General features: G+C 46.5%; 1 protein-coding gene and 1 pseudogene across 8 annotated transcripts in view; both read right to left on the bottom strand.

Annotated features, from left to right (window-relative positions):
- The window catches only part of N4BP2 (NEDD4 binding protein 2), a 102,002-nt gene that overhangs the window by 73,354 nt on the left and 13,392 nt on the right, over positions 1–15,256 (bottom strand). For 4 of the 8 annotated variants that reach the window (XM_063664484.1, XM_063664482.1, XM_054485575.2 and 1 more), the window contains one exon: positions 7,797–7,889. The exons of 2 other annotated variants lie outside the window; for them this stretch is intronic. In XM_063664484.1, the coding sequence (XP_063520554.1) occupies positions 7,797–7,827 (31 nt within the window). In that variant the 5' untranslated portion in view covers positions 7,828–7,889. Of the gene's footprint in view, positions 1–7,796; positions 7,892–15,256 lie in introns of those variants that run through there. 2 more of the 8 variants (XM_054485571.2, XM_054485572.2) reach the window with 2 other exon arrangements.
- On the bottom strand, positions 3,343–3,441 carry LOC129035899 (U6 spliceosomal RNA; annotated as a pseudogene).

The raw sequence follows: 15,256 nt of genomic DNA, 5'->3' as shown, positions 1-15,256 counted from the left end.
GAATGTTAGAAATGAAAGCAAGACACTCAACTACCCAGACACCCAAAAGGGACTGAATTAGACTGGAAAAGAAATCTCTGGATAACAGAATCATAAGTGATTTTTTTTAATATACTTTCTTATATGCTACTTTTGCATTTTCCACATAATCCGTAATAAATGCATTTTTTCCATAATCAGGAAAAAATCATTATTATAAATTAAAGGTGAATCATGGACTTCCCTCTGTACTTCCTCCAGTTTGCAAGCTATATATCCCTTCCATTCCCTTTTTTTCACTGTGTCTATTTATATGTAAAAAGATCTAAACATATAGGCAGTTTTAGTGTCCAAATAATGTTTAGTGTATTAAAGAAAATTCTGGCCAGGCACAGTGGCTCATGCCTGTAATCCCAGCACTTTGGGAGGCCAAGGCGGGCGGATCACGAGATCAGGAGATCGAGACCACCCTGGCTAAAATGGTGAAACCCCATCTCTACTAATAATACAAAAAAAAAAAAATTAGCCAGGAGTGGTGGCAAGCGCCTGTAGTCCCAGCTACTTGGGAGGCTGAGGCAGGAGAATGGCATGAACTCGGGAGGTGGAGCTTGCAGTGAGCCAAGATCACACCACTGCACTCCAGCCTGGTGAGACTCCATCTCAAAAAATAAATAAATAAATAAATAAATAAATAAGAAAATTCTGATGTATAAAAACATACATAGGCCAGGCATGGTGGCTCACGCCTGTAATCCCAGCACTTTGGGAGGCCGAGGCAGGCGAGTCACTAGGTCAGGAGATCAAGACCAGCCTGGCCAACATGGTGAAACCCTGTCTCTACTAAAACACAAAAAATTGGCTGGGCGTGGTGGCGCGTGCCTGTAGTCCCAGACGGAGGCAGGGGAATTGCTTGAACCTAGGAGACGGAGGTTGCAGTGACCGAGATGGCGCCACTGCACTCCACCCTGGCAACAGAGCAAGACTCCACCTCAAAAAAAAATTATATATATACACATATATATTATTTATATATATATATGTATATATATATATATATAGCTGACACTATCTCCCAATCACCTGTTCTACTTATAAATCCAGTTTATCTCAGTCCCACATATTCCACTGTAAGTGATGCTCAGGTTTAACTATTTTATCATCTAATCTTACGTACCTTCCTTTTTTCATGAGAGCCTCCTTATTAATACATTAAACAACCTTGTATAGCTTCTTCATATACATACCTGACCTAAACAGAGACTGTATTTGAAAAGGATGCAGAAAATAAGAATGCATAAATAAAGTTTGATATATTATGGAGAAATGTGAATGGACTGGCTCAAATGAACAATGTAAAAACAAATATATTCCCCCCTCCCATCCTCAAAACAAATAATGATTAACAATACCATGAATATATGCATTTTTCAAATTCTTCTACCTCTATTATATAATTTTAACCTGATGTAAGATCTAATCAATACTTGCTCACTGATTATCATCATAATATTCCAACATGGTAAGCAGAGGTCTTATCAACTCTAGATTTTTGTTTTTGTTTTTGAGACAGTCTCCCTTTGTCACCCAGGCTGAGCTGCAGTGGCATGATCTCAGCTCACCACAGCCTCAACTGCCCATGCTTAAGCAATCTTCCTGCCTCAACCTCCCAAGTAGTGAGGGCTATGGGCACATGTCACTCAGCTAATTCTAGTTTTTTGTTTTTCTTTTAATAAGGACATATGTTCATTCAAGCAGTTTTTTAAAATTCAGGGTGAACATGAAATCTACAAATAGTAATAGAATGAACAAACATGATCTCTAATAGTGTTATGGCAACGGTCAATACTGACATTATTTGCCTGTGGTTTTCCTACACTGAAAAAAAAATACTGCCATTAAAGTAGATACACCAATAAACACTTCAAAAAAAAAAAAAAAAAACCATCCAGGGTGGGCACAGTGGCTCACACCTGTAATCCCAGCATTTTGGGAGGCCGAGGCAGGAGGATCATTTGAGCTCAGGAATTCAAGACCATCCTGGGCAACACAGCAAGAGCCTATCTCTAAATAAATAAATAAACAAAAACTACAAAACCTTCCCACTGAAAACCACATCATCAATACAAAAAAAGCACCATATCAGGCCAGGCACAGTGATTTATGCATATAATCCCAGCACTTTGGGAGGCCGAGGCAGGAGGATCACTTGAGGTCAGGAGTTCAAGACCAGCCTGGCCAACACGATAAAACCCCGTCTCTACAAAAAATACAAAAACTAGCTGAGTGTGGTGGTGCACACTTGTAATCCCAACTACTCAGGAGGCTGAGGTTGGAGAATCACTTGAGATCGCGCCACTGCATTCCAGCCTGGGCAACAGAGTGAGACTCCACTCTAAACAACTAAAAAAATGAAAATAAAAATTAAAAAGCACCATATCATTTTTCAAGATACACAATTTTATTACAGATTTTCTTAAAAAAACAAAATGCAGTATCCTAAAAATCCCAAACTTTACTATTGATACTAATTCTGAGGCCAAGCGTAGGTGGCTTATCCCTGTAATCCCAGCACTTTGGGAGGCCAAGGTGGACGAACTGCTTGACCCCAGGAGTCCGAGACCAGCCAGGGAAACTTTATAAAACCTGTCTCAACAAAAAAATACAAAACAATTAGCTGGGCATAATGGTGCACACCTGTAGTCCCAGCTACTTGGGAAGCTAAGGTGAGAGGATCAGTTGAGCCAAGGAAGTCAAGGCTGCAGTGAGCCACGAGCGTGCCACTGTACTCCAGCCTGGGCGATAGAGCAAGATCCTGACTCAAAGAAAAAAGTAAAAAAAAAAAAAAGATAGCAATTCCACGTTTGCTATGCCACCACACACAAGTCAAGAAACTTAAAAAACCATTAAATATTTAGGAATATTGGGCTGGACACGGTGGCTCACATCTGTAATCCCAGCACTTTGGGTGGCCGAGGCAGGCGCATCACCTAGGCCAGGAGTTCAAGACCTGCCTGGCCAACATGGTGAAAACCTGTCTCTACTAAAGATACAAAAAGTATACGGTCATGGTGGCACATGACTGTAGTCCCGGCCACTCGGGACACTGAAGCATGAGAATCTCTTGAAACCAGGAGGCTGAAATCCTGCCACTGCATTCCAGCCTGGGCAACACAAGACTGTCTCAAAAAATAATAATAAAAAATACACACACACACACACACACACACACATATTTAGAAATATTCAACATCAGAAGCTTTAAAATCCAATTCAAAAAGGTACAAGCTGCATTTTTTTAAGTATTTTCTCTAAAAAGACCCTTATCAGCTATACAAGTATCTGTACAGTTTTTATACTGAAGCTAAAAATATGGAACACTTCACAAATCTGCGTGTCATATCCCTGCACAGAGGCCATGCTCATCTTCTCTGTATCATTCCAATTTTAGGAAATGTGCTGCACTCCGTATCATTTTATAAATAAATCTTTTATATGTAGTATATGACAAGGACAATTAAATTTGAATAACTTACCTCAGTGGAACAATATCCAGAAAATAACAGATCTCTATAACAATCAAAAAACATATTCTGGCTGAGTGCAGTGGCTCACGCCTATAATCCTAGCACTTTGGGAGGCTGAGGTAGACGGATCACTTGAGGTCAGAAGTTCAAGACTAGCCTGGTCAACATAGTGAAACCCCGTCTATACTAAAAATACAAAAATTAGTTGAGTGTGGTGGCCGGTGCCTGTAATTCCAGCTACTCAGATGGCTGAGGCAGGAGAATCACTTGAATCCGGGAGGCAGAGGTTGCAGTGAGCCAAGATCGTGCCACTGCACTCTGGCCTGGGCGACAGAGCGAGACTCGGTCTCAAAAAAAAAAAAAGATATTCTGGCCAGACACAGTAGCTCACACCTGTAATCCCAGCACTTTGGGAGGCCGAGGCAGGCAGATCACTTGAGGTTGGGAGTTCAAGACCAACCTGAGCAACATGGTAAAACCCTGTCTCTACTAAAAATACAAAAAATAGCTGGGCATGGTGGTACACACCTGTAGTCCCAACTACTCAGGAGAATTGCTTGAACCCAGGAGGCAGAGGTTGCAGTGAGCTGAGATTACGCCACTGCACTCCAGCATGGGCAACAGAGCAAGACTCTCTCAAAAACAAAAACAAAAATATACACACACACACACACACACACACACACACACATATATATTCTACATAATATTCAATATCGACCAACTAGGAATAATAGGCCTAAGAAAACTGATATTAAGAACCAAATATTTAGCTCCTTAAGACCATCAAAAAAGAAACAAACAAAAAAAATCTCTCTATATGTAATATATAGGGAAGTTACAGGACCCAAACATAGCATGTTCCCAAATATGATCAGCAAACAACTTCCTCAGAAAGAGAAGCTACCAAAAACCAGTATCATCAATGTCTTTCCCAAGGATTAAGTTACCTACAAGATGATTTCAAAATACTACTGTGATAAGAAAAAGGTAGATGCTAAAATCTCATGAGATAGCAAAAGTATGTCACTAAAAAAGATATTTTTGGGCCGGGCGCAGTGGCTCACATCTGTAATCCCAGCACTTTGGGAGCCCAAGGCGGGCGGATCACGAGGTCAGGAGATTAAGACCATCCTGGCTAACACGGTGAAACCCCGTCTCTACTAAAAATACAAAAAATTAGCCAGGCGTGGTGGCAGGAGCCTGTAGTCCCAGCTACTCGGGAGGCTGAGGCAGGAGAATGGCGTGAACCAGGGAAGCGGAGCTTGCAGTGAGCCGAGATCGCGCCACTGCACCCAGCCTGGGTGACAGAGCAAGACTCAGTCTCAAAAAAAAAAAAAAGATATTTTTGGGGTTTTTTTTGACACAAAGTCTCCCTCTGTCACCTAAGCTGGAGTGCAGTGACAGACAGGATCTGAGCTCAATGCTACCTCTGCCTCCCAAGTTCAAGTGATTTTCCTGCCTCAGCCTCCCAAGTAGCTGGGACCACAGGTGTGCACCACCACACCTGGCTAATTTTTGTACTTTTAGTAGAGACAGAGTTTCACCATGATGGCCAGGCTGGCCTCGAACTCTTGACCTCAAGTGATCCTCCTGCCTCAGTGTCTCTAAGTACTGGGATTACAGGCAGGAGCCACCGCACCTGGCCAAAAAATACTTTTTATAGGAAATGTAGCCAAATTAAAGTAACCAATCATCTTTAAATATATCTATCAGGGGCAGGCATGATGGCTCACACCTCTAATTCTAACACTTTGGGAAGCCAAAGGAGGAGGACTGCTTAAGCCCAGGAGTTCAATACAAGCCCGGGCAACATAGGGAGAACATATCTCTGTGAAAAATTTAAAATTAGCTAGGCCTGGTGGCACATGCCTGTAGTCCCAGCTGCTCAGGAGGCTGAGGTAGGAGAATTGTTTGGGCCTGAGAGGCCAAGACTGCAGTAGGCAGTAATCAAAGCACTGCACTCCAGCCTGGGTCACAAAGCAAAACCCTGTCTCAAACAAACAAACAAAAAAACAAATATGTATCTATCTGTTATAACACCCTAAACACTTAGGAAAACAGTATAGATTATGGCAGAAATCATCCTTTGGAATACGATGCAGTAATAAAAAAAATAGGTGGAATATAGAAATAAGATGTGTAGGCCTGGCACGGTGGCTCATGCCTGTAACCCCAGCACTTTGGGAGGCCGAGGCAGGCGAATCATAAGGTCAGGAGTTCCAGACCAGCCTGGCCAATATGGTAAAACCCCATCTCTACGAAAAATACAAAAATTAGCCAGGCATGGTGGCATGCACCTGTAGTCCCAGCTACTGAGGAGGCTGAGGCAGAAGAATCACTTTAACCGGGAGACAGAGGTTGCAGTGAGCTAAGATCACGCCACTGCACTCCAGTCTAGGCGACAGAGTGAGACTCCATCTCAAAAAAATAAATAAATAAAAGAAAAGCTGTGTAAAAACTAGATAGACCTCTGAGACATGTTGTTAAACGTTAAAGCCAGTTGCTGAAAAAATATACCTTTAATTCCAAGTGTATTTCTGTATAATACATCAACACTGTCTATAATCCTTAACTACTTATTGCAGTACTAGTCTTGCTTAATTTAGAGTCAGTCGGTGTTACTGACTTATTATATTTCCATCTATATGTGTTTATATCTACAACTAACAATGTTTCTTGAGAACATGGATCATGATATATACTCCAAAATGGTACTATGCATAGTACCACACATAAAACAGGTGCACAAATATTTATGGATGGCTAACAATATGTAAAATATGAAGAAGCAAGATTGGCCTATTTTTTATTTATTTACTTTTTTTTTTTTTTTTTTTTTTTAACAGAGTCTCACTCTGTCGCCCAGGCTGGAGTGCAGTGGCAAGAGCTCAGCTCACTGCAGCCTCTGCCTCCCAGGCTCAAGCAATGCTCATGTCTCAGCCTCCCAAGTAGCTGGGATTACAGGTGCATGCCAACATGTCCCACTAATTTTTGTATTTTTAGTAGAGACAGGGTTTTGCCATGTTGGCCAGGCTGGTCTCAAACTCCTGGCCTCAACTGATCTGCCTGCCACAGCCTCCCAAAGTGCTGGGATTACAGGCGTGAGGCGCCATGCCCAGCCAAGACTGGCCTTTAAGAAGCAGAGAAATGAAAACACTCATTAAATAGAAAAACTAACACCACAATTCAGTTATTTATGCTTCCTCAGTCAACATGTCTTATACCACCATAAGCTCTTTTGAAAATTCTACTAACAAAATCTGTGGTTGTATTTTCCTTCTCATGAGGTGTTTTTTTAGTCCCTCAAATATATAAGTAAAAGCTTAGAAACCTGTGTAGGGCAGGAGTGGTGGCTCACACCTGTTGTCCCAGCACTTTGGGAGGCCGAGGCAGGCGGATCACTTGAACCGAGGAGTTTGAGACCAGCCTGGGCAACATGACAAAACGCCATCTCTCGGCCGGACACGGTGGCTCATGCCTGTAATTCCAGCACTTTGGGAGGTCAAAGTGGGTGGATCACTTGAGGTCAGGAGTTGAGACTAGCCTGACCAATATGCTGAAACCCCATCACTACTAAAAATACAAAAATTAGCTGGGCATGGTGGCACACATCTGTATTCCCACCTACTTGGGAGGCTGAGGCAGAAGAATTGCATGAACCCAGGAGACGTAGGTTGCAGTGAGCCAAGATCGTGCCACCGCACTCCAGCCTAAGCAATAGAGCAACACTCCATCTCAAAAAAAAAGCAAAAACAAGCAGGGCTCGGTGGCTCACGCCTGTAATCCCAGCACTTTGGGAGGCTGAGGCAGGCGGATCACCTGAGGTTGGGAGTTTGAGACCAGCCTGACCAACATGGAGAAAACTTGTCTGTACTAAAAATAAAAAACTAGCTGGACGTGGTGGCATGCGCCTGTAATCCCAGCTACTCCGGAGGCTGAGGCAGGAGAATCGCTTAAACCTGGGAAGCAGAGGTTGCAGTGAGCCAAGATCATGCCATTGCACTACAGCCTGGGTAACAAGAACGAAACTCCATCTCAAAAAAACAAAACAAAAACAAAAACCATCTCTACCAAAAAATACAAAAATTAGCTGGGTGTGGTGGCATGCACCCGTAGTCCCAGCTACTCAGGAGGCTGAGGTGAGAGAATCGCTTGAGCCTAGCAGTTTGAGGCTGAAGTGAGTCAAGATCGCGCCACTGCACTCCAGCCTAGGTGATAGAGCGAGACTCAATTTCAAAAAAAAAAAAAAAGTGTAAAATATTCATAGTCTACAACTTTAATAACACTTACTGTCTAGCATCGATGCTGTCAACACGCTCATTAAGGCCACAGTTGATATATGCAAACTCTACACCTCTTCTTGTTATCCAACATGTCTTCTTACTATGAAAGGAAAGTTATATATTAAAGTCAAATTCACATCAAACTATAATCACAAAAGAAATCAAAGTCAAAAATGTCTATAATATTTATAATACATATGATATTCCAAAGAGAAAGTGACAAAAGAGAAAAGACAAGAAAGACTGCACTTATTGCCACTGGAGGGACTATTGCACTCTGAAAATGTCTGTATAAAAGACAGTAACTAAGCATCTATTCTGCCTTTAAGTAGAACACTAATTCCAGGTAACAAAATAGCCTTAGTTGATGAGAGAAACATTATCTTTATAGGAGGTGGCTAGCTACTAAATGTAAAAGGAACAACAGAACCCAAAACTAATTACCATTTTTAAACCTATAATTAAATAGCTAATCAAGAATCATCAATGAATGCTAAAATCATTAGGTGAAAAGTTGGTAAAGAAATTGACCTGGCCAGGTGTGGTGGCTCACACCTGTAATCCCAGCACTTTGGAGGCCAAGGTGAGTGGATCACTTGAGGTCAGGAGTTTGAGACCAGCCTGGCCAACATGGTGAGACCCCGTCTCTGCTAAAAACAAAAATTAGCTGGGCATGGTGGTGCACACCTGTAATCCCAGCTACTCAGGAGGGAGGCTGAGACAGGAGAATCACTTGGGAGGTGGAGGTTGCAGTGAGCCGAGATGGCACCACTGCAGTCCAGCGTGGGCGACAGAGAAAGGCTCTGTCCCAAAAAAAAAAAAAAGTCCCACAAAAATAACAGAAAGAAATTTATCTGGGGCCGGGCGTGGTAGCTCACGAGTGTAGTCCTATTACTTTGGGAGGCCTGGGGGAGTTCAGGGAGGGATTGCCTGAGCTCAGGAGTTGGAGACCAGCCAGGGCAACATAGTAAAACCTCATCTCTACTAAAATTACAAAAATCAGCCAGGTGGGCCGAGCGCGGTGGCTCACGCCTGTAATCCCAGCACGTTGGGAGGCCGAGGCGGGTGGATCACGAGGTCAGGAGATCAAGACCATCCTGGCCAACACGGTGAAACCCTGTCTCTACTAAAAATACAAAAATTAGCTGGGTGTGGTGGCGTGTGCCTATAATCCCAGCTACTCGGGAGGCTGAGGCAGGAGAATTGCTTGAACCAGGGAGTCGAAGGTTGCAGTGAGCCAAGATCACACCGCCGAACTCCAGCCTGGTGACAGAGTGAGACTCCATCTCAAAAAAAAAAAAAAAAATTAGCCAGGCATAGTGGCACACGCCCGTAGTCCCAGCTTACTCAGGAGGCTGACGCACAAGAATCACTTGAACCCAGAAGGCGGAGATTGCAGTGAGCTGAGATTGTGCCACCGCACTCCAGCTTGGGTGACAGAGGGAGACTCCATCTCAAAAAAGAAAAAAAAAAATTAGCCAGGCATAGTGGCACATGCCTGTAGTCCCACCTTACTCAGGAGGCTGACGCATGAGAATCGCTTGAACCTGGAAGGCAGAGGTTGCAGTGAGCTGAGATTGTGCCACTGCACTCCAGCCTGGGCGACAGAGTGAGTCTCTGCCTCCAAAAAGTTAAAAAATAAAATAAAATAAAATAAAAATGTTTTTTAAAAAAAGAAATTTGAAGCCGGGGGTGGTGGCTCACGCCTATAATCCCAGCACTTTGGGAGGCTAAGGCAGGAGGATCACCTGAGGTCAGGAGTTCAAGACCAGTCTGGCCAATATGGTGAAACTTCATCTCTACTAAAAATACAAAATTAGCCAGGCGTGGTGGCGGGAGCCTGTAGTCCCAGCTACTTGGGAAGCTGAGGCAGGAGAATCACCTGAACCCAAGAAGCAGAGGTTGCAGTGAGCCGAGATCACACCATTGCAACTCCAGCCTGGGCAACAAGAGCAAAACTCCGTCTCAAAAAAATAAAAAATAAAAATAAAAAAATTTACCTGATGTCAAAGTACCACCCTATAGATTACTACTTGCTAGAAGCAAAAAGAAAACCATAACTTTATAATGAAATGATCAGGTTCTCATCATATTAGGTTGGTGATCAAATACAGCATCAAAATAGTGGGACCTGACATTATATGCCTCTTAACTAGAAACAATAGGAAGTGCACAGCATTACTAAATGAGGTACTCTTCCAAAACTGTTTAACCTAAGTCTACTCACACCTTTAGATCTAACTCCCAGTTTACAGGAAATAAATATAGGGGATAGAGGAAGAAGTAATACTATGCCATGAGGAAACAAGCAGCAATACCAAATGTAATCATCTCAACAGACCTAACGGGTCAATATCACAGGGAAAGAGAGGCAGAGTAGGGAAGGAGAGGCAGAGTAGAGAAGGAGGTGGATGGGTAGAAGAGACAGTTCTACCTATATATTTTAAAAGACTCAAGAGATTACAACCAAATGCAACCGGTAGTTCTTGATTGAAATCTGGCATTAAAAAAAAAAAAAAAAAAAAATCAGCCTGGCCAACATGGTGAAACCCCATCTCCACTAAAAATACACAAATTAGCCAGGCACGGTGGCAGACACCTGTAATCCCAGCTATTTAGGAGGCTGAGGCAAGAGAACTGCTTGAACTCAGGAGGAGGATGTTGCAGTGAGCGAAGATCACGCCACTGCACTCCAGCCTGGGTGTCAGAGTGAGACTTCCTCTCAAAAAAAAAAAAAGAAGAAGAAAAAACACCACACAGCAATAAAAAACATTTTTGGAACAACTCGGGAAATCTGAATATAGTATAAGTAGCAAGTATCAGGGAATCAGGCCACATGCCTGTAAATCTCAGCACTTTGCGAGGCAAGGCAGGAGGATCACTTGAGCCTACAAGTTTAAGACCAGCCTGGGCAACACAGCAAGACCACATTTCTACAAAAAATACAAAAATTAGCCAGGCATGGTGGTATGTGCCTGTAGTCCCCAGCCACTCCAGGAGGCTGAGGCAGGAGAATGACTTGAGCCTGGGAGGTCAAGGCTGCAGTAAGCCATGAACGTGCTGCTGCACTCTAGTCTGGGCAACAGAGCAAGACCCTGTCTCAAAAAAAATCAAAAAGTAGTATAATACTAGGGAATTATTGGTAATTTTGCTAGGAATGATAATGGTTTTATGGCTATATAGGGAGAATGTCCTCCTTTTCCTTGGAGAGATCTGAAGATATATGTCTTCTTATAATCTTTTAAAAGAGCAAATATCAATCTAAATCTTTAAATGTCAAAGTCCAAAATACATACATTTATAATACAATCATATGATACTTAAAAGGGAAAACTGAAAAAAAACTTATTTGCCACTCTTAGTTTATTTTTAAACGGTTCAGGAAATTTATATATGTAGATAAAACAAATATGGCAAAATGGTAACAACTGTTGAATCAAGGAGGTGGGTACCTGTGGTTTCAATGTATCATACTACTTTTCTATATCTCTATTTTCCTAATAAAAGTTTTTAAAATGTACCATGCTTCAAGCAAACTGGTTTGCTTCTAAGATGTTTGAAAAGATAAAACCATATTTAATCCACCAAAAGAATACCTCTACAAAGCAAAGAAAGAGTTTTTGGGGGTTGTGTTTGTTTTTTGTTTTTCTCACTCTGCCTGCCACCCAGGCTGGAGTGCAGTGGTACAACACTACAGCTTTGAACTCCTGGGCTCAAGTAATACTCTTGCATCAGCTTCCCAAAGCTGGGACCACATGCATGCACCATTCCACCCGGCTAATTTTTTGTTGTTGCTTCTTTTATTTTGTTTTGTAGAGACAGGGTCTCGCTTTGCTGCCCACACTGGTCTCCAACTCCTGGCTTCAAGCAATCCTCTTCCCTCAGCCTCCCACAGTGCTGGGAATACAGGAATGGGCAACTGTGCCTGGCCAAAATCCTTTTTTAATTCAAATATCAACTCTTAATATGAAACATGTAATTCAAAAATGCCAAGTTTTTATAAAGCAGGGCACACTCCATATTTCAAAGGTTATGTATAGGTTATCTGTCCTTACATGTCGAGAAGAAAAAAGAAAAATTCAATCATGCTATAAGTGAGTTTAAAATGAAAGGAAGGGAAAAAAATGAAAGGGAATTTTTTTTTTTTTTGGAAACAGTCTCGCTCTTTCATGCAGTGGTGCAATCTTGGCTCACTGCAACCTCCACCTCCCAGGTTCAAGTGATTCTCCTGCCTCAGCCTCCGAGTAGCTGGGATTACAGGCAAGAACTACTAAGCCCAGCTAATTTTTGCATTTTTTTGTAGAGACGGAGTTTCACCATGTTGGCCACGCTGGTCTTGAACTCCTGACCTCAAGTGATGTGCCCGCCTCAGCCTCCCAAAGGGCTGGGGTTACAGGCATGAGTCACTGTGCCCGGCTGGGAATTTTTTTGTTGTTTTTTGTTTTTGTTTGTTTTTGAGATGGAGTCTCGCTCTGTCACTCAGTGGAGTGCAGTGGTGCGATCCCGGCTCACTGCAACATCTGCCTCCCAGGTTCAAGCGATTCTCCTGCCTCAGCGTCCCGAGGAGCTAGGATTACAGGCGCCTGCCACCATGCCTGGCTAATTTTTGTATTTTTAGTAGAGACAGGGGTTTCGCAATGTTGGCCAGGCTGGTCTTGAACCACTGACCTCAAGGGATCCACCTGCCTCGGTTTCCCAAAGTGCTGAGATTACAGACGTGAGCCACCGTGCCCAGCCTGGGAACTTTTAAAAGGATAAAAATTATGAGAAGGATCCCAAATAATTAAAACAAACTTGAGAAAGAAAAACAAAGCTGGAGGCCTCATACTTCCTATTTCAAAACACCTTACATTACAGAGCTACAGTAATCAACACAGTATGGTAGGGCTTAAAGATAGACATAAGACTAATGGAATAGAATAGAAAGCCCAGAAATAAATACTCACATATGTGATCAAATGATCTTCAACAAGGGTACCAAGGCCACACAATGGGAAAAGGAGAGTCTCTTCAACAAATGATATAGGAAAAACTGGGTATCCACATGCAAAAGAATGAAGCTGGAATCTTATGTTACATTGAATACAAAAGGTAATTCAAAATGGACTAAAGACCTAAATCTAAGACCTTAAACTTAAAACTGGCCTCTCCCTCTCCCTCTCCCTCTCCCTCTCCCTCTCCCTCTCCCTCTCCCTCTCCCTCTCCCTCTCCCTCTCCCTCTCCCTCTCCCTCTCCCTCTCCCTCTCCCTCTCCCTCTCCCTCTCCCTCTCCCTCTCCCTCTCCCTCTCCCTCTCCCTCTCCCTCTCCCTCTCCCTCTCCCTCTCCCTCTCCCTCTCCCTCTCCCTCTCCCTCTCCCTCTCCCTCTCCCTCTCCCTCTCCCTCTCCCTCTCCCTCTCCCTCTCCCTCTCCCTCTCCCTCTCCCTCTCCCTCTCCCTCTCCCTCTCCCTCTCCCTCTCCCTCTCCCTCTCCCTCTCCCTCTCCCTCTCCCTCTCCCTCTCCCTCTCCCTCTCCCTCTCCCTCTCCCTCTCCCTCTCCCTCTCCCTCTCCCTCTCCCTCTCCCTCTCCCTCTCCCTCTCCCTCTCCCTCTCCCTCTCCCTCTCCCTCTCCCTCTCCCTCTCCCTCTCCCTCTCCCTCTCCCTCTCCCTCTCCCTCTCCCTCTCCCTCTCCCTCTCCCTCTCCCTCTCCCTCTCCCTCTCCCTCTCCCTCTCCCTCTCCCTCTCCCTCTCCCTCTCTCTCCCTCTCCCCTTTTTTCGGTCTCCCTCTGTTATCGAAGCTGGACTGTACTGCCGTGATCTCCGCTCGCTGCAACCTCCCTGCCTCGGGCTCCTGTGATTCTCCTGCCTCGGCCTGCCGAGTGCCTGGGATTGCAGGCGCGCGCCGCCACGCCTGAATGGTTTTTGTATTTTTGGTGGAGACGGGGTTTCGCCGTGTTGACCGGGCTGGTCTCCAGCTCCTGGCCTCTAGTGATCTGCCCGCCTCAGCCTCCCGAGGTGCTGGGATTGCAGACGGAGTCTCGCTAACTCAACGCTCAATGGTGCTCAGGCTGGAGTGCAGTGGTGTGATCTCGGCTCGCTGCAACCTCCACCTACCAGCCTCCTGCCTTGGCCTCTTAAAGTGCTAAGATTACAGCCTCTGCCCCGCCGCCACCCCGTCTAGGAAGTGAGGAGCGTCTCTGCCTGGCCGCCCATCGTCTGGGATATGAGGAGCCCCTCTGCCCGGCCGCCCTATCTGGGAAGTGAGGAGCGCCTCTGCCCTGCCGCCCATCGTCTGGGAGGTGAGGAGCGCCTCTGCCCGGCTGCCACCCCGTCTGGGAGGAAGTGAGGAGCGCCTCTGCCCGGCTGCCCCGTCTGGGAGATGAGGAGCACCTCTGCCCGGCCGCCCCGTCTGGGAGGTGAGGAGCGCCTCTGCCCGGCCGCCACCCCGTCTGGGAGGAAGTGAGGAGCGCCTCTGCCCGGCTGCCCCGTCTGGGAGATGAGGAGCACCTCTGCCCGGCCGCCCCGTCTGGGAGGTGAGGAGCGCCTCTGCCCGGCCGCCACCCCGTCTGGGAGGAAGTGAGGAGCGCCTCTGCCCGGCCGCCCCGTCTGGGAAGTGAGGAGCGCCTCTGCCTGGCCTCCACCCCGTCTGGGAGGAAGTGAGGAGTGCCTCTGCCCGGTTGCCCCATCTGGGAAGTGAGGAGCGCCTCTGCCTGGCCGCCACCCCGTCTGGGAAGTGAGGAGCGCCTCTGCCCGGCTGCCACCCCATGTGGGAAGTGAGGAGCACCTCTGCCCAGCCACCCCTTCTGGGAGGTGAGGAGCGCCTCTGCCCAGCCGCCCCGCCTGGGAGGTGAGGAGCGCCTCTGCCCGGCCGCCCCGCCTGGGAGGTGAGGAGCGCCTCTGCCTGGCCACCACCCCGTCTGGGAGGAAGTGAGGAGCACCTCTGCCCAGCTGCCCCATCTGGGAAGTGAGGAGCGCCTCTGCCCGGCTGCCACCCCCTATGGGAAGTGATGAGCGCCTCTGCCCGGCCGCCCACTCTGGGAAGTGAGGAGCGCCTCTGCCCGGCCGCCCACTCTGGGAGGTGAGGAGTGCCTCTGCCCGGCCGCCCCGTCAGGGAGGTGAGGAGCGCCTCTGCCTGGCCGCCACCCCATCTGGGAGGAAGTGAGGAGCATCTCTGCCCAGCTGCCCCATCTGGGAAGTGAGGAGCGCCTCTGCCCGGCTGCCACCCCCTATGGGAAGTGAGGAGCGCCTCTGCCCGGCCGCCCACTCTGGGAGGTGAGGAGTGCCTCTGCCCGGCCGCCCCGTCTGGGAGGTGAGGAGCGCCTCTGCCTGGCCGCCACCCCGTCTGGGAGGAAGTGAGGAGCGCCTCTGCCCGGCCGCCCACTCTGGGAAGTGAGGAGCGCCTCTGCCCGGCCGCCCACTCTGGGAAGTGAGGAGCGCCTCTGCCCGGCCGCCCACTCTGGGAGGTGAGGAGCGCCTCTGCCTGGCCACTCCG

This window comes from Pongo pygmaeus, chromosome 3 (assembly GCF_028885625.2).
Source record: "Pongo pygmaeus isolate AG05252 chromosome 3, NHGRI_mPonPyg2-v2.0_pri, whole genome shotgun sequence".
Taxonomy (NCBI): Eukaryota; Metazoa; Chordata; class Mammalia; order Primates; family Hominidae; genus Pongo; species Pongo pygmaeus.
This window is presented reverse-complemented; position numbering and strand designations above follow the sequence as displayed.